At 32.0% G+C, this 26618-nt stretch overlaps 1 protein-coding gene across 1 annotated transcript; it reads right to left on the minus strand.

The window, feature by feature from the left end:
• Positions 1-23766: 23766 nt before the first annotated feature.
• COL5 (CONSTANS-like 5) lies at positions 23767-25628 on the minus strand. Its single transcript, XM_007014043.3, has 2 exons — positions 24771-25628; positions 23767-24510 (listed from the first exon to the last, which is right to left on the minus strand). The coding sequence occupies exons 1-2, from the start codon at positions 25491-25493 to the stop codon at positions 24130-24132; spliced, it is 1104 nt and encodes a 367-aa protein (XP_007014105.3). The 5' UTR covers positions 25494-25628; the 3' UTR covers positions 23767-24129.
• Between the last annotated feature and the right edge of the window lie 990 nt (positions 25629-26618).

Here is a 26618-nt window from a genome sequence, read left to right on the forward strand (position 1 = left end):
GAAGGATTTTTAGCGCCTTATAATATTGATATAGACCACCTTTTTCTTCACAAACACTAGCCATTGATAAAGTTAGTTGTGCACTGTATAAAGCACACACCAGTTAATTTGAAACCTAGACAATGATTCCTGAAACTGACCCATGATTAAAGAAGAAAAAGAAAAAACAAGTATTCTTTGTTAAAGAACAAAATGCAGAGAAAGGAAAGATTACTCCTTAAAAAAATCAAAGGTTGTTTGAAGTCCACATTCTATAACTAGGAGCTTCATGCATTCTATCAGAGCAAACGTATGAAAGCACATTATACCTCCTTGTTTTGGTAATTCTCTCCTTCTGTTATATATAACATTGCAGAACTGATACAAAACTGCCACAAACCGACACCACTAGTACAGAAACAACTAATCAAGGAGCAGCAAAATCTGTCGCACCTCTTTTGGGAGTTTGAATGCAAGTTCAAACCGGGCCAGCTTTCTAGTTTCTTGTATAGTTACAGAATTGCCGTTCCATAAGTTTCTCTCCTTCAAATTCAAGTTCAACCAAAGTATTAACATTACCAATTCACAGCCGCTCCTCCATCTAGGCAGCTGTTATTTTGTACGATTTAAGAAAAAGCAAGTTTTTAGTATGGATGACATCTTTCTCCTCTACTCTGTATTTTCACGAGAGATTATAGCTCATCTCTATCATTGCTCCTCCTCACATAAAAAAGGCTGTGGCTGTGCCCATTCTTCTCCAAGAAACGGCCTCTTTCGACTTCCATTTCGATGCTCCACACTCAGCTTAGTAGACCTTGCTCCTATCTCTGGCCGCTGAACATCAATCCTGAGAAGCCAAGTTCCATGAACTTTTTGTTTACAACCCAAAAGGGAATCACAATTCACACTTAAAAGTTGAAGAAAGAAGCTAAATGGGCCAAATTTTGGAGGGCCTGGCTTTTCTTTTCCTTTCTGTAGTACTAAACCGCTCTCTCCTCGCACATTCAAAAGGATTGCCATTTTGCTAGGTTGCCTGTATAAACTGTACCCGCAGTCACTGCCGGCCCAAAAGCACTGCAAAAATTGTTTCCAATCATTTTGATCATTTTTCCTGGTTGGGGTTTAAGCCAGCTAAATCAAAATTTTCAAGCTTAATTGTAAGGCAGGCAATCTTAACCAAAATTCATAACGCTAGTATTCAATCCTTGGTATGTAAATTGGGATATGTATATTCCAATAAGTTATAGTAACTGCTACTGATGTTGCATCAATTGGCAAAAGCCTAAAGTCTTTGGGTGCTTGTGGGCCTTCACCTAAAACAACGGATGAAGGCTGGGAATATTTGTGGAGTAGAATTGTCAAAAGCCATCTCTTAGGATTGCCTTTTGCGCACTAGTGAATATCTCACCTTTACTTTATTTTAGCCAATCACATCCTTCTCAATTTTAGCAAATTGAATATTTGTTTTACAAATAATATTTCTTTTTAGACATACAATATTTCACATGTTTATAGGCAAAGTTATGTGACAAGGTTAGTGCTTATTCTTCATACCAAATGGTGTCTTCTGATGGAATGTATAAAATATTCCAAATTAACACAAATTAAATGGAGACCCTATGTAACATTGATATTAATTTAAGGCCGTCTATAACCTTAACTAGTTTAAGAAAAACACAAAATCACAGTGTAAAATGGATTGAACTTTTTCTTCAAACATGGACATTCCTCGAATATTGACTTATGTAACAAAAACTAACTTTTTTTTTCTTTTATCATGTACTCAAAATTAAAAATTCATTCATATCTATAAATGTTTAGTATATGAAATGTTTTCTAATTTCACGATTTTTTTTAGTTAAGATTTTCGTTTATATTAATGTATAAACTTTAGCCATGCATCATAGTACTCAAGATCCCCCAGCTCAAAATTAGCACTTAAAATTCTAATGTGAAGTAGGGATGGCAATAAGTATCTTGTTACAGAGTACTTGTGTGTACTCGACCTGATTATATAGAGTTAGAGTATTTTATAATCGGGTTTGGATATGATTCAGGTAATAATTTCACTATCTGCATCGGATTCGAGTACCACCCCTTGCGTACTTAATACTCGAATCCAATTATGTTTTTTTTAATTTCATGTAATTAAAAAAAACTCATATTATTAATTAAATTAATTTATAAAACTATGATTATTAATTAACTTGTAATATCTTTTAATACATGTACTCTATATATTGTGTTAATTTATAAGGAATATAATTATTATTATATATATACTTTTAGTATATATACTTTAAATATAAATATATTTACTTTCTATTTTGTATTAATGTTACAAAAATTATAATTTATAAAATTATTAATGATAATATATACCTTTATTTATATAAACTTATTAATATATACCTATAAAAAAATTGTAAGATTAAAATAGTTTTGGAACTTAACTATTTTTTTAATTTCATGGCCAAACCCATATAGTTATTCAAACTTGAAATGTTTAATTTGTTGTTGGAATATTTTTTTTTAGTTATTTAAGTTGATATTTGAGATATTTATTTTTGATTATTTAAATTTAAATTTTATTATTTATGTACTTTTATAAATTTAATTTTTAATGAATTATATGGAATATGAATGGAAATATTATTATATATAGATATGGATATAAATTCAAGTTTGGATCATTAAATACCCATAAAAAGTATTTTAATAATTTTTTTTATATAATCAAGTTTTTAAACGATTTTAGACAATTATCAAGTAATGGATATATATTAAAGTTCAAGTTAGAATAGTAAATTTAAAAAATATTCGAATTATTATAGAATTTAGGTACCCATTTATTAATTGGTTTCAAGTTTGAGTATAATAGGTACCCTACCTGTTATCCATAATTTGAAGATTTCATGTTTAAATATTTTAAGATGAAAGAGGTAAAATTTAAGAAATAAAAAAATATTTTTTATTACATAATCTAAAATCATATGTCATGAAAATTAAAAAAAAATCACGGTCCTCGAGGATCCAATAAATCTGGAATCGATTTGGTAGCGGGCGAATGGAGGGGAGCCGTTGACTGATGAATGCTGAGTTGATAGCTGAGAGTGGACGATCATTGTGTTAGGAGAAGTGGGGGATTTGGACCACACTGGCCATGGGACAGTGGTGCGCGACAGGGCGAGCCCACAAGGGGATAGGCGTGGGCCGGTGGTGCACGTGAAGGGGATGAGGGGCTAACCCACCACGATGTCCCCCATGGCTGAGCCCACCTTGATAACTACCGCACATGCACATGCAAAAGCCGACATTTTTCACTTCTTACGTCCTCATCTCTCTCCAAAAGAAAAAAGGATGACGAGAACAGAGACAAGAGTTTCAATTCATAGACTTAAATTCACAATCAAAAGCTACAAATTTAGGTTCATAATCGTCTTGGTTGTCACCATCACCAATTTTTATATATATAGTTCAAAACAACTTGCTTTGAAAATTTTACAAGCTGTAAATGCCATAGTTGCGGAGATAAATACATAACCTTCCATCAGATAAATACATCTAAGACGGTAAGGAGCAGCAATTTGATTTTAGACAACACAAAATTATTAACAAATCTGCACTGGAAGGGAGGTAACTATGTGGCTGCTGTCCTTGTCTTCATTATTTTTGGGCTACTCATTGATTGTTCTTCAGCTCTTCCATTTGTTGTAAAGAGAAGGTCTTTGATTGGCTCATAGATGCAAGGTTGTTAGACGTCTCCCTTTCACTTTGATCCATGATTCACATGATGCTTTGATAATTATTTCATCCAAGTCATAAGGCTACTTTTTCTTGTTTGTATCATTTGAGTAAAAAGTCAACTAGAAACCACAAGTTAAGTACTATTATTATTAAGTTTCATCTTTCTAATGTGATTGCACTTCTTTTTAATTATTTTGGTCAACCTTGCTATTCATTCATGCTTATCAAGAGACGATTTTTTTTCCAGTCTCATAGATGATGTAGGATTAATGTAGGCATCCTTTTTCCAAAACATCAATGAAATGTATTATCACAAGATTTAATTACATACTTCAATATTCATCTTCAAAAAAAGAAGACGACAAAAATTGAATAAAATTTACAACATTTTCTATTTACGACAAAAATCAATATTCATTCTGTATCCTCTGGTACACCCGTTGCAAAGTATACAACATTTTCCGTGTCACTCGGTTGGGAAACATGGCATTAACTCAACTAGATTTTCTTCTCCTCTCTTGGAAGAATTAAACTAGACGAACAATTTTGGCCATCCTTTTAAGAATTATGTGCTCTAAAATATTGAATATCCACCTTTTCAATTTGATGTTTCTTTTAAGGGCAAGACTTGGGTATTCCTTAAATCGAGTTGGTCAAGTTTCTCAATATAAATTCAAATTAAAAAACAAATTCAAATCAACATATAGATTGCTAAATCTTGTTAAATAGATCAATTACACAAAACGTTAAATCATTTGAACAAGTTTTACTATTATCATTTAAATACAGGGGATTTTATTAAAAAAATAACAAAATTTTAACCACTCAATAACTATTGATGGAAATTCATATGTAGATACTTTTTAATTAATTGTTTGCATATTGTTGATTTACTTATAAAAATCAGTTTTAATTTTTTTGTAATCATCTTTTTTTTAAATGCTTTTGTAATCATCTTTAGCGAGGAACTTAACGAACTTGACCTAAAAATTTTTATTTAAGTTTTTTATTTTTTTTAAAAGAAAGCATATCTTCTCTTTCTTTTTCCCCTGTCTTGTAGGTACATATTAAATTCAAACTTGTTGGTCTATATTGAAATTTTTTTATTAAAAAAGTTTAAATTTTAATATTAAAATGTTTTTTCTTAGGTTACATATCAATCAAATTGAATAGTTGATATGAAATGGAAGGATTGTACAAGGTTAATAGCCAATGTCTGAGAAAGCCTTGAGGAGAATCACGAATAGTATCATGCAAGTTCGAGTCTCATAGGTGATCTTCAGTCCTTTGATATCCGTGCCCACATGGAATTCCTCTCCGTTCAAAATAAAATAATATAATATAAAAAGTAGTAGATTTTTTAGGTCTAAATTCAAGTGTTAGGTAATATAGAAAATAATAAACTTTATATTAATGAGAAGGTAGAGAAAAAGGAACGTTATAACTAGATTCTTTTAAATCTTTTTCATTTTTTATGTCTTTTTCAAAATTAAAAGCCTAGCTGAAATTTTCTTTGTTATTATTAATTGAATGAGAGAATCAAACTTAAACTCTTTATTTTGTTTTTAAAAAGAATTTATTTTGAATTTAAAAATTGATTATCATTGAGATAATATTTTGACAATTTTGTTTACAAGTCAAATATGAACCAATATTTTAGATGTTGGGACTATATGGTAGAGGTGTCCATGAATTAGGTCCAATCCGATCAACACCTCTAAAACCTAAATCCAAAATTGAGTCAAGTTCGACAATTAAAATTATTTATTATTAAAAAATTAAAGAATTTATATTAATATCTTGTTATTTTAAATATGTTTTAAAATTAAATTTAAATAAAAATAAATATTTGTTATCTCAAGTCTAGTTGGACCGAGTTAAGACTTAAAAACCTTGTTCAGGGCTTGACCAGCGAACCTAACAGGTAATCGGATCCATACACAAATCTAATATACAATAATATACTTTGATAAATACTAGTTGAAATAAGACACAAATTTTTGTCTTTGTCGTTATTTTTGTATGGTCTCTTGGTATTTTGGTGCCATTAAGCACAACTTGATGAATATGAATACAGAATTTGGATGGCATCGTGGCAGTCATGGCAAGTTATCTTTGAGTTGGTCGTTATTTCTTTTTTGGTCTGCCTAACGAAATTAAACTTAATTAGGTGGCAAAGGGATGGAGAAATAAGTTTGTTAAATAGCACCAAAAATGTTGTTTGCAGAAAGAGTTTGACCAAACTCAGAACATGTAGCTGGCGTCTTCTGTTTACCCGCTTGGGAGTTGTCGGTTGCTTTCAGAAGATCTACGCTTTAGCAACTTGAAAATGGTCCCAAGAAATTGCAGCCACTAGTTATCAAACCTTGCAATTATGAAAATCTAAAAATCCCGCCTTAGCTCATAGCCAATTCCGATAGGGCAAAACAAAAAACCTTTTGAGAAAAGAAGAGGCCTGATTGATATGTCGTGGGATTGCACGAATCAAGAGGACAAAGTTTTGGTGCAAGCTTGGGAATTGGGGTTTATCCAGGAAGAAAGTGCGTTTGCCTCCTCTTTTCCAGATTAGATAAAAGGTTGAATGAATCGTCGACCATATCTAGAGTGAAGCACATCCCTGTTAAATAAGATTTCGGTGAAGTTTTTTACAGCAAGTTATCGAAGTTGTGAATTAAAAGACTGACAGAATTGAATAAATCAATAATATGCTAAAGATTAGCTGAAAAGATATCATACCAATATTTGCTTTTCATTTAATCATTTTAAGCTAGGAGCTTTATCACAAAATTAATCTAAACAAAAACACTTTACAAAAAAGAAATAATTTGACTAATTAAATCAGTTTTGATGTTAATTGTGCTTTTCACTTTTATCTTTATTAAATTTCTCTACAAAAGAAATGGATGCCAATATAGAGTTCAGCAGTTCACATGAATGTGAAGACTACCCAACCCACTTTGGTTTTGGTTTTGGTTTCGATCAGATCAAAAGCCAGAAAGAAAGCTACTGAAAGGCTTTTCCAGGTAGAATTTAATTAATGCATCTCCCTACAATCAAAGCACTACTCTTGAAACATCTGGAAGTTAACTTTAGGCTAACAACCAGAAGTGATTTTGATGTAGCACGATACTCTTCCTCGTGAAAGACAGAAAAAGAAAAGGAGGGCTGCACTTTAACCTTCTTAAAGATTTCCAGGGTATAATTTCTGCCGAAAGTTTTTCTTGTAATTATTACCACAGTTGAAAGTTGAAACTCCAAACCTAAAAGGGGAGTACCATGTATTCAAAGAAAAAGTTTGGGCCAATGAATCTAACATGTGATTTTTAAAATTAAATCTAACATGTGTTTTATCAAAAAAAAAATAAAAAGAAAAAATTGGCTTCACATCCAGCTGATTTAAATGCTTAAATTAAAATATATTAACAAAGAAATTTATATATAGTATGCATCGATTAAAATTTGGAAGTTCAATTTCATCCTTTATCAATTCCTCACAATTTAGCTTTGCTTAGAAAAAAAAACTAACAGAGATGTAGAAATTAAAAACTTGGAAAAGGGAAAGATCTAAGATGGAGCACAATCACCACTAAAAAATTAACTAGCTATAAGGTAATTAAACTTAAGATAATTATTTATAGACAGTTCCATAATCTTTTTATTTTTTTTAATTTGATCCATGATTAATTTCAATAATTTATAATAATTATATATATATATATATGTGTGTGTATTACAAATATCAACAATCTTTAGAACAAATGTTAATATAGTTCATATTCCTAAAAGTTCATAAATAGATTTTCAATTGTTTTTTTATTTATACACAAATTCAAATATCATTTCTAATGGTTCATATCAAAAAAAATTTCTAATACGAATAAATCTCATTATAATAGTATTCATATGTTATTTCTGAATACAAAATGAGTCATTTCAAAATATCTGACCTAATACAAAAATCACTTCACATAACAGAAAATGATTCACATTCCTCCTCGACATCATACAATGAAGCTCAGACTTCCGTTGATGCATCTAAATGAGTCAAACTTCCATAAAGGTTGCTACTCGCCAACTGCCCAAAGGTCCATACATCGTATACCTTATCCATGCACTAGATGGTTATGAACTCCTACTGATGAATCAAACGAGTCAAACTTTCATTGATCAAATCCAAAAGGCACATCAAATATATGCTTCGCTCATGTATCCAAAGAGGTCAAAAGTTATACTTTCATATTCATTCATATTACAATAACTGACCATATTCACAATGCCCAAAAACCAATCATATACCATTGCTGGATATCATTTTTGGTTCAGACGTTAAATTCCATTAAAATGTTTCCAAAAATACATAAAAATACTTTAAAAGTCTACTTTATAGAATAATAATTTTTCAATAATTCAAAAGATTACTTATAATATCATAGTAGATCAAATGCTATCAAAATGCTCTTAATATATTTTAAAATAACACATATTCATAAACGAGTTTAATACTTCATTTTCACTTTAAAACACAACTTCGATGATTCTAGTAGCTGAATCAGCTTTTAGACAAAACCAAAGAGAACTATATTGAATCAAAAACTTAACATAGTTGTTGTAAATATTGATAACCATGGTAAAAGCACTGTAAAGAGAACTATTCTGATAAGATAAACTGAAAACTGAAGTTTTGGGATCATTTTAGCACCCTAAACATATGCTGGAAAGGTTTTGATACAAACTTAATTGCCAACTAGGCAAAAATTGATAGATTCCAATAATCGAAGTAATATGTACAATGGAAACAATTAGGGCCAAATTGACGCATACCTTTTATAACTCAAAAGGTATGATAGTTACTAATGAACAGAACAAAACACATACCCCTTATACGTCAAATAATGATAACAGAACTTTAACAATAAGGCTAAAAAACAATCTCAAACTTCAAAGACAAATAAGAGCAATAAAATTTGTCAATAGAATACTCAACTAAAGGATGAAGCCAACAAATCTTAGGGAATTAATTATACTTAGCCTCTCGCCTCAAAATCGAAATTGAGATCTCTTATAATCTCCAGAATTTTGTTTCAACATTAGACTTTCAAAATCAACTCCAAAACAGCAAAAACATTTCTAAAATATCATATTCAAGTTTTCTGAACTTCTTAGCAGAATGGAAAACATTTTCTTTTCTGTTTCTATCTAGTTTAAGAGGTGGAGGAAGTATTTAAAGAGGTTTGATACTGATTCACTCATTCTAAAGGCTTAGAGAAAGACACCTAGCCATGAGATGTCAAAAGTTTTCCTAATTTGCTATGTATTCCTAAGTTTTCTTGATTTGTTATTTACTCTTAAAATAATAGTAATTAAAAGCTAGACTTCTTAGAATTTTTAGTGTTACATTTAAGCAGTTTAATTTTAAAAGGTTTAAGCAGTTCAATTTTTAAAAAATTTAAGTAGCTCAATTTTTATAAGGAAGCCTTTGACGGATGGGAGAGATCTAATAAATTTTGTCTGCTTGTTATTAAGAGGTCAATTCCTATCACCTGTTAAGTGGACTTCTTGATACGACAAAAATAAAAGAATTCTTAACTGTATTAACATCACTACAAAAAAACAAGACATTATCAACTGAAAATTCCGTTGTAATAGTTAAAATTTCGTCGGTATGTTACATTACCAACGAAAATACCGGTGAAAATTTTCATCGATATTCGATCAAAAATATTATGGTCAATAATGGCAAATCCGTCAATGATGAAATATTCCGTCGAAAAATTACTGATTGAATATTCCATCGATAATTTTGTCTGTCAATTTGTAGTCAGTAATGGGGCTATTTCGTCAGTAACATTATTGATGGAACTTAATCCATCGATAATTTTCATCAATGATTAACCACAGACAGATAGCCAACGAAGCCGATTTTGAAGCTCACCAATAGTATCTATTGGCAATGGCTTCAAATCCGTCAATATTCCGCTGGCATGGTGAATGAACTTCGTCAATAAAAGACAAATTCTATCAATAATTCTGTTGGTAATTGATGAATTCCATCGATAATAACTGGAGAACCAACTTTTTTTTGGGAAATTAAATTTTGTCCGGTTCATAATAAAATTATTATATGATATTGTTATTGATAAAGTAAACATATAGCAAACATATATGCATATAAAAATATGAAAAAGTAATACAAATCATAATTAATAAAAAAATCCAATGTAAACATATAATAATAATAATCCAAATAAGTATCCAATACAAAGCTCACTGAGGGGATGGGGTGGCTATTGTTGCTACTGCTGCTATGGTGGATGTGGCAAACCCGACTGTTGTGATGAGGAAGACTCGAAGGTGTCTGAAGGTGATAACCTGTTTGCAATGACCTCAAACAAGTTATTAATTCTGCCCATTGACATCATCAAGCTATAGACGTTACTAATTAATTGTCGATATCCCTCAAGCTCAGGCACAAGAGCCAGAGAAGGTCGTGCAACGTCAAGACCACAAGCAAACTTAGACACCGCGTTTAGAGCTAAAAGTCTTGAAACAAGGACTCTAGTGCCAAATCCATAAACGTGGGTCCAAGTATTGTTGGGCCTTCTAATGGCCTCAATCCATGCCTCATGATCAAAATCCGGCCGAATTGACAGCTCATCATCATACTTGTTCGAAAAAGTCGAAGTGTATGATTTCTTCAAATGGAAAAGCAATTAAAATTATTAAGTTAATCGATAAGCAACATATATATTGAATATATATATATATATATATAAACATACATATTACTTACACAGATAGTCTTGGACATGTTGTCCACAAATTCTTCGGTACCCTTCTGTTGCTTATAAGTGCGTTCGAAGAGCTCAAAAAACTTCACTTGGCTCTGTTTTTCCTCGAACTGTAATCATAAAAAGAGAATAAGAATACAAAATACATCATTGCATAATATCACAATCTTAACAATAAAAAGAATTGTATTATTAAAGTGAATGAATTTTGTAGTATTAAAAAAAAAACCATATACTATCCTCTTCTAGTGTAGGGTGAAAGGCCAAAAACAACTAAGATATTTTGCAACGCTGTCATCCTTCTCTATCAGGTGGCTTTCCTTGGCCTTGCGTGACCGTGACTACCACTTGAGCATGGACCATACATTATCAATTATTTGGTCCCATACCTCAGCAATGATCCAAGGTCGCACCTTACCCTTCGTCAATAGGAGATCAACATGCATGCCGCCCACGTCCATCTTGGCCTTGTTGTGCTCATTCACTAATAAATCCTTAAGGTTGTCCTTGCAAAACTTCTCCCATATGGATCATACCTCCGTTGCATCTGCAATGGCCCATCTAAAAGATTTCTACATCCAAGAAATTATAATTGATATACACTAATACTATGTCCTTATGTTACCTCGAATTTATGCCACATGTTATCCTTATGCTCTTGAGGAACCTACCTCTATGTCAACCAAGGTCCACTGAAGTTACTCCTAATAATCAGCATAATCGTCATGGTAATGCCAATCTCCTCAAAAGTGCTATAAAATATACTTATTGTTAGTAAAACACATAAATTAATTAACTAAATTAACTGCATATAATTAATGATCTAAATTGGAGTATAGGAAATTACCTTCCTCTGAAAAGATGCAGAAGTATCCATTGGTCCCAATGAGTCAAAGTTGGCAAGAGGAGACTCGGCCCTCGACCCTTAGAGTGCGACATGCTGTTAGATGTAATTGTAGCGTTTAGAGTGAGGGTTCCTATTGGAGTAGTTGGACTCGACATCGGTACCTCTAACTGTACCTGAATATCTACCCCTAGAGTGAGACTCTATGGTTTAGGGGGAAGATGCGGCATAGGAGGTCAAGCAGTCGAAGGGCCAACGTTATTGGCTTGTCTTTGATAGCCTTCCTTCATATTATTCTTCAGCTTAACCATGTCTATCCCATAAAAAGAAAAACGTACAACTATTAGTATAACTATCAAAAAAATAATAGGCATATAAACATTAATTTAATTGTGAATAAATAAATATACAACATGATAAATATGATGAATGACCTTCATATAATTTTAATTTCAAAGTGCAAAAATTGCTTTCATACATTTTTTTACAAAACAAAAAACATTCATTAATCATGATCCAAAGAAGCGAACTGATTTTCTTTGTTCTCATCTTCATCATCATAAATATCGTTTTCATCTTCTTCGTTTGATTATTCTCTGTCTCGTCGTATTCTCCTTCAACTTCATCATCTTGTTCATTACCTTCAACATCCATAAACGTATTAACCTCTACATATTCACCACTAACAAGAATTGTATTATTGTTAAGGTCGATCAAAGTATGATCAAATCATGAATTGAAGGAAACTTCATATTCTTGATACACCCTTTCATACAGGTCAATCGTTTTCCCATCACTTTGCTCTTTATCCGTAATGGGAAATTGACTTTAAGCCTTCGTTTTAAGTACTACCCACTAATTACGTCGATCTTTTTTGTTTGATGGATATGGAGTGTAGAACATTTGAGCTGCTTATTCAACTAAAACAAAAGGTCTCATTTGATATTTTTTGTTTAATGACATGTCTCATGGTTGTTGACACCATTGTTCATCGTTTTACAATTGTGACCTTAATCCAATGTGTGAAACTTGTATCCATTGACGTAATACTTAGAAACACCTTGCCATATGACCAAGACCATGAGACATGTCGACAACACGAGAATCAATTTGACTCGCATGTTGGACGACCTACGAAAAAGTTACATGGCTTTTAATTATTTAAAGTATTAATTTAAAAAGAAACAAACAAACTTATTAAAGATAACTTACGTATTCTTTAAACAATGACAAAATGATACATCACAAGCTTTTTCCAATTCCTTATCGAAAATACCGTATTGTTCTCTTTTAACCATATCGTTGAACATCCTAGAGATAAGAGGAACATAAATCACAAATTACTACTATTCTCAATTCACAATTTTCTAAATTATTAGTTAAACATATACTTATTTAGTGTACAGTAATATCTCCTCATAATTCCTTAATACATATAGTTCGGTAGCATAGAACTCATCCTCCTCTAGGTATCGACGTTTCTTGAGTTAACCTAAAAATCGATCGAGATAGATGAAAATCGATAGATAACTGACCGCATCAACCCCTCTGTCGTCATCATTCTGTGGGACTCGATTCATTCTAGTTAGGATTATAGGTTCATAGTACATCAAATAAAACGATGATATTTCGTTGATGATATATGCATCGCAAATGGACCCTTCCATAGGTGCTCAATTTTTCACCTTTTTTTTCAGATAATGTAAAAACAAAAAAAAATCAACATTTGTTTTCTGATTCTAATTGTCAAATTAATAAAAAAAAATTTAATTACATGTGTGGTATGCAACCTCTTGAATGGATACATCCATCGGTAATAAACTAGTCTTCCAACCTTAGCTTTATATGGCAAGTGGCTTAATAAATGCTCCATTGAGTCCAAAAAAATTGGGGGAAAATTTTTTTATAAATTGCAAATGGTTTCCATGATGTTTGCTTCCCATGCATTGATATGCTTAACACACAATTAGGTTGCACATAAATCATGAAAGAAATATGAGATCTCAACAATTGCACTACAAAAAGCATGAAGAACCATATCACGTAAAGCAATTGAGAACAAATGCTGCAAAAAAATATGACAATCATGACTTTTCATCCCATAAAATTTGCATTCCTACTCATTCACACACTTTGCTATGTTAGAGACAAAACCATCTGATAATTGTAACTATTTCACCCAAGCACACACAACTTTCTGTTGCTCCTTAGTCAAAGTGTATGAGACTTTTAGTTTAAAAAGTTTACCATTTTTTGCAATTAAGTGCAATTCTAACCGCCTGTAACACACCTCTAAATCACAACAAGCCTTGATGTTGTCTTTCATCTTTCTCAAAACATTCATAATCGTGTTGAATATTTTGTTAAATACGTTATGCTCAATAAACATCACATCCAAGTTGTGATGAATGAGATTCATCTGTCAATACGATAACTCTCAAAATATGCTTTTCTTAGTCCAATAATGGGTTTGACAAAAACCCAGTAGCTTTTGATTATCCACCTTTGTCCCACACGTGATATTTGGAATTGACTTTAATTGTTCCAAGATATTGGCACCGAATAATCAAGGAATTAGAAGGTCCTATTCAACACGTTTCTTAAATTTATCTCTTTGGTGACGAAAAGGATGATCCATCGACTAGAATTGTCGATAAAAATAATAATAAAAATAAGGCTTCCTCCTGTACTTCAAGAACAAACACTTTCCATGTTTCATGCAATATAAACATGATAAACATCCATGAGTGCGTCACCCGGACAACATACCATATGCAAGGAAGTCATTAATGGTCCATGGAGTACTACTAGTATAACAAAATTTTGGCAAGTAAAGGCATCGTAATGACCACCCATTCGTCCCATAAAGCTTTTGACTCATCTATCAAAGGTTGGAAGAACACATCAATTTTCTACTCTGGAGTTGTCCTCCCTTAGATGACCATACTAAGAAAGATGTACAGTTGCTTCATGCACATCCACGGAAGTAAGTTATAGATAGTGAGCATTATTGGCCAAATAGAATACGGTTCGTTGTTGGCCCGAATGGACTAAAACCATCTGAACATAAACCGAGTTTGACGTAGCGAGACTCAAAGGCAAAAGACTGATTTGTGCGATTAAAATGTTACCAAGCCTCACCATCAACAAGATGCCTAAGTACTCCATTAAATTGGTGTGTGGCATGCCATGTCATGTTTTCTACAATTTTGCTAGACAGGTCTAGCCTTTGCAATCTTGGGATTAGTAGAAAGTGTCGCGAAATCTTGTAAGGAATTTTTCTTATCCTTTTCTCTCTTTGATTTATTCGATTTATACTGAGGATGACCACAACATGGACAATAAGACAACTCAAAATATTCATTATAAAACAACATGCAATTATTCTTACATGAATGAATTCTAAAAGTTGAGCCCAAGTTCCTTCAGGTGTATCTTCATTCTATAGAAGTTTTCCGATAATGATTCATCCGATGGCAACATCTCTTTCACTAGATGCATTAGACGACTAAAGCATGCCTCACTCATTTTAAACTCTAACTCCATATACAATAATTGGAACATAGTTGATAGTTTTTTGTTCTTATCACATTTGACCCACAAAGTTGCATCGGCATCATTTAACAACAAAAAAAAGAATGCAGCACTTGGATTTGGATCTTTAAGAAAGATCGGTTCCTCTCAAGTCTTACCGTTAAACTAAAACTTCAATAGTAAAGTATCCATAACCATTTCAACATATGGATTTTCTACTATGACTTCAATAACAACTTCGTTGAACTCACCAATAAAAATGTGCCAATGATTGGCCGGCATGGAATGATTCATCATATGCATCCCATATTGTGTACGCATTGGTAAACCCTTTATGAAATAGGTCTTCTCGAACCTTTTCAACAACCAAGAACTTGTTATTCATACATTGAGAGCAAAGACATCTAATCTTATTCTCAATCACATATCTTGGTCGACTGAAAACAAATGAAATAAATTCATCTACACCATTCACAAATTTTGCCCTAAGAAATCCACTTGAATCCACTTAAGAATACATCCAACTCCTATCTCGTTCCATTCTGAGGAAAATATTATAACGGACATATGATATCGTCCGTTAGCAAATGTTAACACAAACATCAATTGAAAACAAAAACCAAATTAAACACAGGAATTAATTGATTCTATATTATTATTAATTATATTAATTGCTTAATTACTTATAACACAATACATTAGTAAATTAACTAAATTATTTATTTAACTTATAATCCTAAACCTTAATAATTAATTTAAATATTTTTTAAATTAAATAATATTAATAATTTAATTAATTGCCTAATAACTAAAACATTGTTCAATTCAAGTAGTCAAATTGTTTAATTAATTGAATGAAACCTTAATTAATTTAAATATTTTTTAAATTAAATAATATTACTAATTTAATTAATTACTTAATAAATAAGACATTTTTTCAATTCGAGTAGTTAAATTATAATTAATTTAATAAAACTTTAATTAATTTAAATATTTCTTGAATTTTACTAATTTTAATAATTTAATTAATTGCTTATTTAACTAAATTATTTAATTAACTCATTAACATCTTCACTAATTTAAATATTTTTAAATTTTAATAATATTACTAAATTACTTAATTACTAATTACTAAAACATTGTTTGCATATGATAATTAGTTAAATTATTTCATTAATTTCATAAAATCTTAATTATTTAAATAATTATAAATTTTACTATATTTACAAAATTAATTAAACCTTAAAAATCATATGTGAAAGCTAAGGAAAGCACACACAATACCAACAGATTACACAACAATACCAATAGTTAAGGAAAAATCATATTTTCAACAGAATACATCTCAACAATTGATTAAACACATTACCATGAATTAACATTTTCATCACAATTAATGAAAATCTGAATATCTGATTACAACAACAACATTTCCATCACAATACCATTAATCAACAACATATTACAAGAACAACAACATTTTCATCACAATCAACATATAGAAAATCTGAAATCAAAACCCTAAATGTAAAAATCCCATGGTAGAAATAAAGCTTACCCACTGGGCTTTGAAACTACCACTAACCAGAGCAAAATGGGCAACAAAATCAGTGAAATCCAACTGCTAAAGCTTCACCAAAAATGAACGGTAGTAACTCCGTGGGGAGAGCAAAATCGATCGGCAACCTTGGGTAGAGCAATTAGAGGAGGGGCGGAAGGGCTAGGCTAGACAGGCGAATGGTCGAAAGGGTTAGGTCAGACGAATGGAAGGGTAGTGCAACAAGGCTGTAGGCATGAAGGAGGGAAGGACAAAGAGATGAGAGAGAGGAAAAGAGAGTTGGGAGAAATGGGGGAAAGAAAGGCGCTCGAGAATTTTAATTAAACTCGCCAACATAATTTTTCGTCAATAAATTTTTTTTAAATGTCAATGGAAATTTTATCAGCAAATTGGTCGATAAACTTACTAACTTTTTAAATTGGATTACCGACAGAATGTTCATCAATAATTTAGTCGATAAACTTACAATCTTTTTAAATTAGATTACTGATCAAATTTTCATCAACAATTCGGTCGACAATTTGACAACATTACTAACAAGGTATTCCAATGGTACATTGGTCGATAAATTTCATCAGGAAAGCCATTGCCAATGGATTTGTTCCATTGATAACTCTATGATACAGAGTTATTTGAGCTTAATTTTGATAATAATTTAGTTTAGTTCTTGTAGTAATGTATAGAAATTAGTAGATTTTATTTAATTATTTTAAATTAGTTAGTTTAGGTAAATCAATCTAATCTTGATTAATTTTATGCTTAATTTTGTGTTAATGTGGTTAAGATAGGTTGTTATTGATTTATTTGTACTCTTCTAGGTGTTTGAAAGAAGAATTTTAGTAAAAGAAAGAGAGCAATTTCGAGGTACAGACTTGTACTGCATATATTTTATTATTTCAGTCATAACTTTCTCTACAGAGCTTCAAATGAAGCAATTCTTAAACCATTGGAAAGATAAGAGAAAAATCTACAACTTTTATGTTTACCAATTTTCCCAGTTCAGCTTGTATGATGGTCAAAAATCTTGTTTAAGTTGATATACTGTAGCAGTCCTAGAGCAATTGCGATTTCTGTTAATTAATTGGGCGAGGCTGTGACTTACATAGTCTGATGAGGACATCCCAGCTGAAATTGATTTTTTTTTTTCACCCGACTTGGCTTAACTTCAAAACCTATAAAAACAACCTTTTAGAAGACTTGAGGAGAGAGAAGGAAAAACACCAAATTGACATCTACGAGTCAAGCCACAAAGTAATTGAAGCTAAGAAGAATTTGTAGGATTCAAGGAGATTTGGAGATCAAGAATACAATTCTTGAGTTTTTCTATATTTGCTTTTATTCTCTTATTTTCTTGGTTTTGTTTTTAATATTTAGATTTTATTCAATGATGATGTGTGACTTGATAGGGAACTAAATTTTTAATCTAAAATTATGATTGAACTCAATATATAGCCTAAATTATTTATCTCTCTTTTACTTATATTTGATAGATTTAAGTTGTTTATTTTATTCTGTTCTTAATGCTTATAGTTGACTGGCCACCAATTAGATTGAATTGGAAACCTAGATTAAACATTGACAAAGGAGATTTAGGTAGACCTTGAATAAAATAGCGTATGATCGAATACACTTAGTTGATTATGTGGTTTGATTTGCATATAGGGTAGACATACACTTATAAGCCATACGTAGCCAAAATTAGAACACAAACTTAATGAATCTTTCTTTAATATAATTTGCATAGACATACAGTAAATTAATTGGGAAAGGTATTTTTATAAGAAACTCAACAGAGACTTGTAATTATTTTAGGACTCTAGGTTAGCAACTTAATCCATTAAATTGAGTTAAGAGAGAGAGAGAGACAATAATTAGATGAAGAATTGAGGGATATCATAATCTTAGGTCTGGTAGTCATTCATATTTAATAAAGTAAATTTGCTTATAGATTTTAGATTAAGTTTTAGTTTTCATTATTAGTTATTAATTTAAATTTCCCTTTTTAATTTTAATTGTTTAGAAAAAATTAAGGTGTGTTAATTTTAGTAGTTAACTGTAAGGATTAATTCAATTATCTGTAGGATCGACACTCTACTCATCTGTATATTATCTTTGTGATACGTACACTTGCGTGAGTAGAAAATTCAACAATATCCATCAATAAACTTCGCACCATCTGTTGAAGTTTCGCTCCATCATTTTGCCAATGAAATACCAACAAAATAGATTTCATCGGTAAATTTCATCGATATTGCATCTGTAATAGTCATTTTTTGGTAGTGGTGCCATCAAATGTTGAAATTGACACTTTTTTTAAGAGGACTTTATTCCATGAGTATGATGGGATAAGTGAAGTTAAGAAGTACATCGTTAAGATGATCCACTAAATCTAATGGTTTTTAAAATTTCAAGATAAAAGTATAGAATTGGTAAATCTGTCGATTTACGAAATTCTAAAGTTGTTTTCATGATCAAGAATAAACATAAATGTTTATTTTGCAAGAAAAAAAGGGACATAAAAAACAAGAATATGAGATATGTAAAACTTGTTTAGAAAAGTGTAAAAATGAAGAGATTCATAAGTAGAAGGAAGACAAATAAGGATAAGTCTAGAGTCACAAGTGGCAACAAAGTAGAGGTGAAAGTCAAATTTGTAAAAATAGTTTATTTAAATTTAGTTTCAGTTGCACCCGAGCATTTGGCTCATTGGTTGGTGCATTATCCCCCTACCTAAAAAGCGGGTTCGAATCCCCCCTCCCCCAATTATAAAAAAAAAATTTAGTTTCAGTTTCTTTATCAGACATTACTGGTTAAGTTTTGAAATAAAGGGCTCCATTAAGAAGATAATTAATGATTTAAAAGATATTGACTTGTGTTCTTTGACTTATGCATTATATAGACTATGATAGGCTCCTAACAATATTTATGTCAACTCATATCATGTTGAAAGAGTTGCCAAAATATCTTACATAAAAGAAACAACTTTCATGTTGTGACATAAAAGACTTAACCTTATCTCCAAGGAAGGGGTATAAAGGTTGATAAATGATAACATCTTGCCTACTCTTATTTTTGATGACCTAGAGACGTGTTGAATATTTTAAGGGTAAGATGACCAAGATAAACGAAAAAGGTCAAATAGAAATGTCAATTTATTAGAACTCATTTACATTGACATAAGTGAACCATATATCCTTACTATCTACAATCGTAAATACTTTGTTGTATTCATTGATGATTTTTCTCATTATGATTATGTGTTTTTAATTAAAGAAAAGTTTGAAACTCTTGATAAATTTAAGATCTTCATACTAAAGTTGAGAAACAATTGGAAAAAAACCTTTAAAATTGTCAAGTCTAGTAGGAATGGTTAGTATTATGGTAGAAATGACACAAGTAAAAAGGTCTATTTACCAAATTTTTAGAAAATTTGTGCAATAGTGCCCCAATACACTATGATTTGTAGTTTTGAGTATGAATGGTGTAGCTGAAAGATGGAATCGTAAAGGATATAATGAGGAGTATGATAAGTGAAGCTAATTTCTAGAATATTTTTAGGAAAAAGTAATCAGAAAAAATTTATGTATCTTAAATAGAATCCCTACCAAATTTATATGTAAAGTCCTTGTATGGATTAAAACGAGAACCATAACAATAGCATTAAAAGTTTAATGAAGTTGTGCTAGCTAATGGCTGCAAGATCAATCAAACTGACAAATATTCTATAGTGAGTTCCACAATGGTAAAGGTATCATCATTTGTCTATACATAGATAGCATGTTAATTTTTAGTACCGATTTGGAACAAGTGGAGCACACAAAAAGGTACTTGTCTAAGAATTTTGACATGAAAGATATAGGTGTAGCGGATGTTATTCTTGGTATAAAAATAATGAGAGACAATAATGACCTAATATTGTCTCAATCTCAGTACATTCAAACGATTGTAATGAAGTATGGTAAGTCACATTATACACTAATGTCTACACCTTATGATTCTAATTTAGGGCTAGTACCCAACAAAGATAAGCCAATAGCACAACTAGAATATGCAGGTGTAATTGGATGTCTAATGTCTACTATGGTGTGTACAAGGCTAGACATTGTTCTTTGTGGTTGAGATGCTTAGTTGATTTACAAGTAATCCAAGCAAAAAGCATTGGTATGTTGTTTATAGAGTTCTACGGTAATTGAAAAGTACGATGAATTATGCCATTTGTTACTCAGGTTTTCCTTCAATTCTAAAAAAGTTTACAGATGCTAGTCGAAACTTAAATAAAACAAATTATACCTTTACTACAAGTTGGATTTTTACAATTGGTGGGGATGTTGTTTCTTAGGATTCTAAGAAACAATCATGTCAAGCATATTCCACCAAGTCGGCAAAATTTATAGCCTAAACCAATGTCACAAATTTTGATACATTATGACAATGAAGCTACAGTGTCAAAACCATATGGTCAAATGTATAATGGAAAGAATAGATGCATTGGAATTCGATACAACATTATAAAACAACATATTACTAATGGTATAATCACTAAAAGTTATGTTAGATACAATGAAAATTTGGCAAATCCATTGACCAAAGGCCTTAAAAAGGACTTGGTATTAAATACTTCAAAAAGGATGGGTCTCAAGCCTATTAACTAAATCACCAATGATCGAAGCTCAACTCGATGCTTATGGCTAACTTGCAAGTCCTGAGTACTAACCATTTCACCATATGGTTGATTGCGAGTACTAATTTATTTTCCTCAACCCAAGGTGTAAGTGCTTGTTTCCCGTAATGAGTAAAAGTTAACGAAAGTTCTTAATAGATCTATAACATGTATATGTTAAAGTACCATACTTATGAAGTACTTCCAATAAAGGCTACTTATATGAGTGGAAGTCTAGCTACTTCTAGGAGTTAAAGGCTTGACTTTGACAACACTTACGAATGGATGCAAAGCACAAGGCCATAAACATGTTAGCAAAGCATTGAACGGTTCAATGCCTAGTTAACCATTTAATTCAGATTAAAACCAACCACACTCACTAAGTGAAGTTTAAAATCTGTAAGATACCTTCATTCAAGCACATGATTCCCAAAATTGTTGGTATTTGAAAATTTTGAAAAATGTGGGGAATTATCAGTGTATTTTCAAAATAAAAAGTTATGTCTTTTCATATGAAAAGTTGTAAATGAAAAGTTATGTTTTTTCACATGAAAAGTTGTGACTATTTGAAAGTCACATCAATTGAAAAGTTATGTCACATAGTGTAACATACTGTAACTATTAGATTGTATGTGGTTTTTATGTGAAAAATTAGTTTTTATGTAAAAAGTTATGTTTCATGGTAAAGTGATATTTAGAAAAACACCTCTAAGTTAAAAGGTTATGAGACAATTAAAAAAATATCATTACTCAAAAGTTTGGATATAAAATGTTATCTTTTCATATTGTATCTCAAAGCTTATGTCTTATGATATGAATAATTGTCCTATCACAAGGTAATTATTGAAACAATACATTTATCTTAAAGTTATGTCGTGTAACATGTAAATGTGTGTTTAAGATATAGAATTGGCTTACTAAAATGATTATATCCTTAAAGAAGAGACACTTACAAGTCTATTTAAAGAATTTGTTGTCAATCATTTTGACACACCAAACAAACAAGATAAAAGCAAAAAAAGTGTTATGTTCTGAATAAAAATTTAGAAAATAAACATAAACACTTTGAGTTCCCATAATCTACCAAAAGTGTTTCAATTTCTCATAATCTACATGCTACAGAAAGTAGGCTCTATGACCAAATAAATTTGTAACCTTCAGGTGTGTTTAACAGTCTACTATCATAAAGTGCAAAACGAAGTTAGACGTTGGCTTCATTGTATCCCTAACTGCATGTTTGGTTGGAAGAATAGCTTATTCCTAAGGAACATTTGTTCTTTTATTTGGTTGTCAAATACTCCATGAAATAGCCATTCTTTTGGAATGGCTATTCTCTAAAATTAGCTAAAACCAAGGAATAGGTAATACCAACCCCCTCATGGTATTAGTTATTCCATGATAAAGAACAAAATGCCCTTTAAAAGTTTGAAAAACTACAACCTTATCTATATAAAAACATTTTCTTTTTCTCTTTCCTCCTCTTCTCCCTTCATTTTAGCTTTCGCCTTTCTCCTTCTCTCTTTAATCTTCCACCCACCACCAGAGGGGGGAGGTAATGGGCAGTAGCAGAGGCGACGACGAAGGCAATTTTATAACTGGATTTGAATATCTTCGTCCAAATCCGACGTTTACGGCTATATCTAGTTGCAAAAAGTGTCGAATCTAGCGCTATCCAACCAAATGTCTATGGCTGGATCTAGCTGTGGAGTGCCAGATCCGATCATAGGGAGAGTCGATCTAGTGTCCTAATGGCTAGCTCTGGTCACAAGGAGTACCAGATCGAAGCACCGTATTGCTAGCCACATCTCAAGTAGCTGACATAAAGAGAAGAAAGAAAAACGAAAAGAAAAAGAAGAAAAAGAATTTAAAATAAAAATTATTAATTATCAATTATTATTATAAAAATAATATTTTAAATTTAAAAATTACTAACAAAATCAATCCTTAGAATTTAAGGTATGCAAAATAAAAAGGGGGTAATTAAGTGTTATAAATTTATAATGTTTGTATATTTTATAATTTTTTTTTTAATTCACACTTTGAAAATTATATAATAGCGTGATTTTCATTTTCTTTTCACATAATATTCATATGTTGACTCCATTGACGTCAATTTCTGATTTGCGCACCAGTCATGACAATCAACATTTACCCCTCTGATTTTTTTTGTGAGTTGCTTAAAAGAGAGTAAAGGTTCATTCATTCTTTCATTTAAAACAAAAATAAAAAACCAAAAATACCTGAAGAATCAGATTGCAATCCAGCTGCAGATAATAGACAATGCGGAAAAAATGGGAGGGAAGATGCCATCTTCCCTCTTTGGAAATCCAAAAAGCAAAGATGATTTGGGTCAAAGTTCAGAATGGCATGTTTTCTTTTCTTGGAAAGCTAAGGCTGTCACAACCATGAGCTCACCAATTCCAATCCGTCAGAGAAACTTCCAGAAAAACTGGAAAGACTTATCTTTTAAGACACCCCATGTGTTGCTCTAAGTTTTTGAGCTCAGAATCTCCATAATATTCTGCTTCTACTAATATTATAAAAGAAAAAAAACAACACTTAAACAATACTCAATCAAGTTCATTTGAGAACAGCCAATAAAAGTAGAGAAATAGATCCATGACCCTGATTGATCCTGAATAATAGAGGAAGAAACTGGAAAGGAGAAAAAGCCAAGTAAAACTTTACTAGCAGAAAACAGAGTCACAGAAGAAGCCCTTTGAAGGAAAAAGTGAGTGGGCTTTGCTTTTTTAGAGTAGCAAGGAAATCTTTCATCTCAGCTTCAGCTTATCATCCCTGACTCCTGCAAATTAACGGCCAACAAAAACTCCACCGATACACTATTTTTACATCAATAACCATAATTAAAAACTAAACATTTGTTTTCCTTAATATCAACAGTCGTCGGGTTATTCTACTTGCTGGATAGAAATCAAAGTTGAAAATTACAGGATCATAGCTAAATAAAGAGCCCCTTTTTCTTTTTCTTCTTTTCCATTTTTACCAGATTCATGAACCTTCAAAAGGAAGGGACGACACTGTACTGGGCGTCGGACATGAAAGCTGCTGCAGCAGAAGGCGAGTTATACATGTGGTCAACTTCGTTGTCGATTTCGGCTCTTTTGGCGAAACGGCCTTTGATTCTTGGCCTTGACTCAGCGTAGGCCTTTCGGGAAGCGTAGCGGATTGTTTTCTCGAATTTTCTGTTCTTTCTCTTCTCTCTGTACCTTAAAACTCTAGCCTCTCGATCGATTCCACAGGCTTGGGGTGCTTGGTTATTGGTCGTAGTTGCCGAGATGGGTACGCTCGGATCAGTCATGGTTCGTCCGAAAGGATACGAGATTTCGGACAGGGTATTCCCATCTGGAACTACTCCTACCTCAAGCGACGATGATGAAACCTGAAAGTTTTGTTTAGTTTGTATCAAGAATCAGTTTACAGAAGTTTATTTTTCAAACCAGAAAAGTTTATTTTTTCTTCTTTGAAAGTTGCTAAGAGAAGATTGAATTGTGAAGGGGAGGAAATTTCCTTTTATGAGAAGTAAGAAGAGATCAAAAGAGACATACCCAAATCGTTATTATTATTCATTTTTTCTTTTTGGCTTTTTTTGAGAAAATTGAGTAGATTATGTAATTGAAGAAAGTGGATTGAAGTATTTACACTTTGGCTGAGAGACGGAGTTTGGTAGCTGAAAGCTGTGAGCTTGGATCGACAGAAGTCAATATCGAAACAATTTTCATTGTTGATCACTGGAATTGTTGCTGGTTTGGCCTGAACTGGAACTACGCTATCCATAGCTGCGTTATTATGAGGTTGAAACGAATTCTGGTACTCGAAATCAATAAACGGATCTATTTCAGAGAAGAACAAATCCCCTGTTTTGACTTGATTAGTTTCCCCGGTGAGTTTGGAAATGAGGTTAGGATTGGGCAACAACCAAGAACCAGGTTCTACATCTTCTTGTTGACAAGCACCACTATGATCCGTCGGCACAAGAAAGCTGAAAGGGGAAGATTTGACAACGGTATCAGCAGAGTCAAAGAAAGGCTCGACAGGGACACGCTCGTGGCGACGAGCCAGAGGATTAGCAGAGTGGATGTCGGCATCACAGGTAACGCAAAGGGCAGCAGCGTCGGCCTTGCAAGTGACCGCAGCTGGGGCCTGCTCGCACACCTCGCACATCCACACCCTCTCATGACGAGAAGAGACGAGTTTGTTATTACCAGAGTGGATCCTGGAATCACAATTCAGGCACATAAAAGCCGAATCAGCACGACAAAAAATAGCCGCAGCAGCTGATTTACAAGTGTCGCATGTCTTAGCAGCCATGCCCCAGCCTCCCGGAATCCCCTTGACGCTCGCTATCTCCATTCCCATCCTCATAAATCAAAGCAATTGATATATATATTTGTTTTTTGCTCCCAGTTTCCCTCTGAAAGGGCTAGTGCTTTTTCTGTTTTATGGTTTTGGGGATCTTTGGACTAAACGTGGAGTGTTGCAACAGTTGGTTCTTGATTTGGTTTTTAGGGATGTGTTTGGCTATCTATCTAGTGACCAGTGAAGGGTGGAAATCTAGGTGCTGACGAGTGAGAGAGGGACACGTGGAGCGATATACACCATGAAAAAGTAGCTGTTTTAGGACAAAATATTTTTTGGGATTTTAATAATGTTTGGGGGAAGTTGTTGTCATGTGTCTGTGCCGACGTAGGGCCCCATTGGGAGGAGGTCGAGGGCAAGGTGAAGTGACAGCAAGTTTGATCAAACTTTTCATGAGACGTCTAGGAACCCGGAACGGGCGTAGCGATCACTTCAGATTTGGCAGCGGATTATCCAAACGGGTCGGGCATGCTTCAAATCTTGTATTATTAATCTCAAACACGTTACAAGTGAGTGTAATTGTTTTATAAAGGTAATTGATAAAAAAAAAAAAAAAAAGAAAAGAATTGAACCCAATAACGATAATGAAATTATCGACCATCACAAAACTTCTATTTATTTAATTTTTTATTTTCCTTCTTCCCTAATTTTTATGTTGCCCTTGAATTTAAAACTTTTCTTTCTTTCTCGTTTTAGTTTGTGATATATTTTAAGGTTTTTTCCCAAACAAGATTATACTAATTATGATAAAAATTACTCCTTCTACTATGGGTTTTTTTTCCCGAACAAGATTATACTAATTATGATAAAAATTACTTCTTCTATTATGGGTTTTTTTCCCTTTAACTGTTATCAAATAGAAGCTCTTATATATTCCCTTACCAATAGGTCAGAAATATTATTTAAAATGGAACTTTCTAATGAATGCTTAAGGGTTTGGTTGATCGTATACAATTAATTGATCATTGATTATTGCAATTTAGATATCTCCATAAGCCTTTTGCATCAGTGTTATAGGTCACTATTAATGTTAAGCATTTAGTTTTTGTAATACAGGGACGTACTCTTTGATAAATTCGAACTCTCTTGTTTATATATATAAATTATAAGAATAATTATTGTATTAAATAG

Source organism: Theobroma cacao, chromosome 9 (genome assembly GCF_053813885.1).
Source record: "Theobroma cacao isolate CCN51 chromosome 9, ASM5381388v1, whole genome shotgun sequence".
Taxonomy (NCBI): domain Eukaryota; kingdom Viridiplantae; phylum Streptophyta; class Magnoliopsida; order Malvales; family Malvaceae; genus Theobroma; species Theobroma cacao.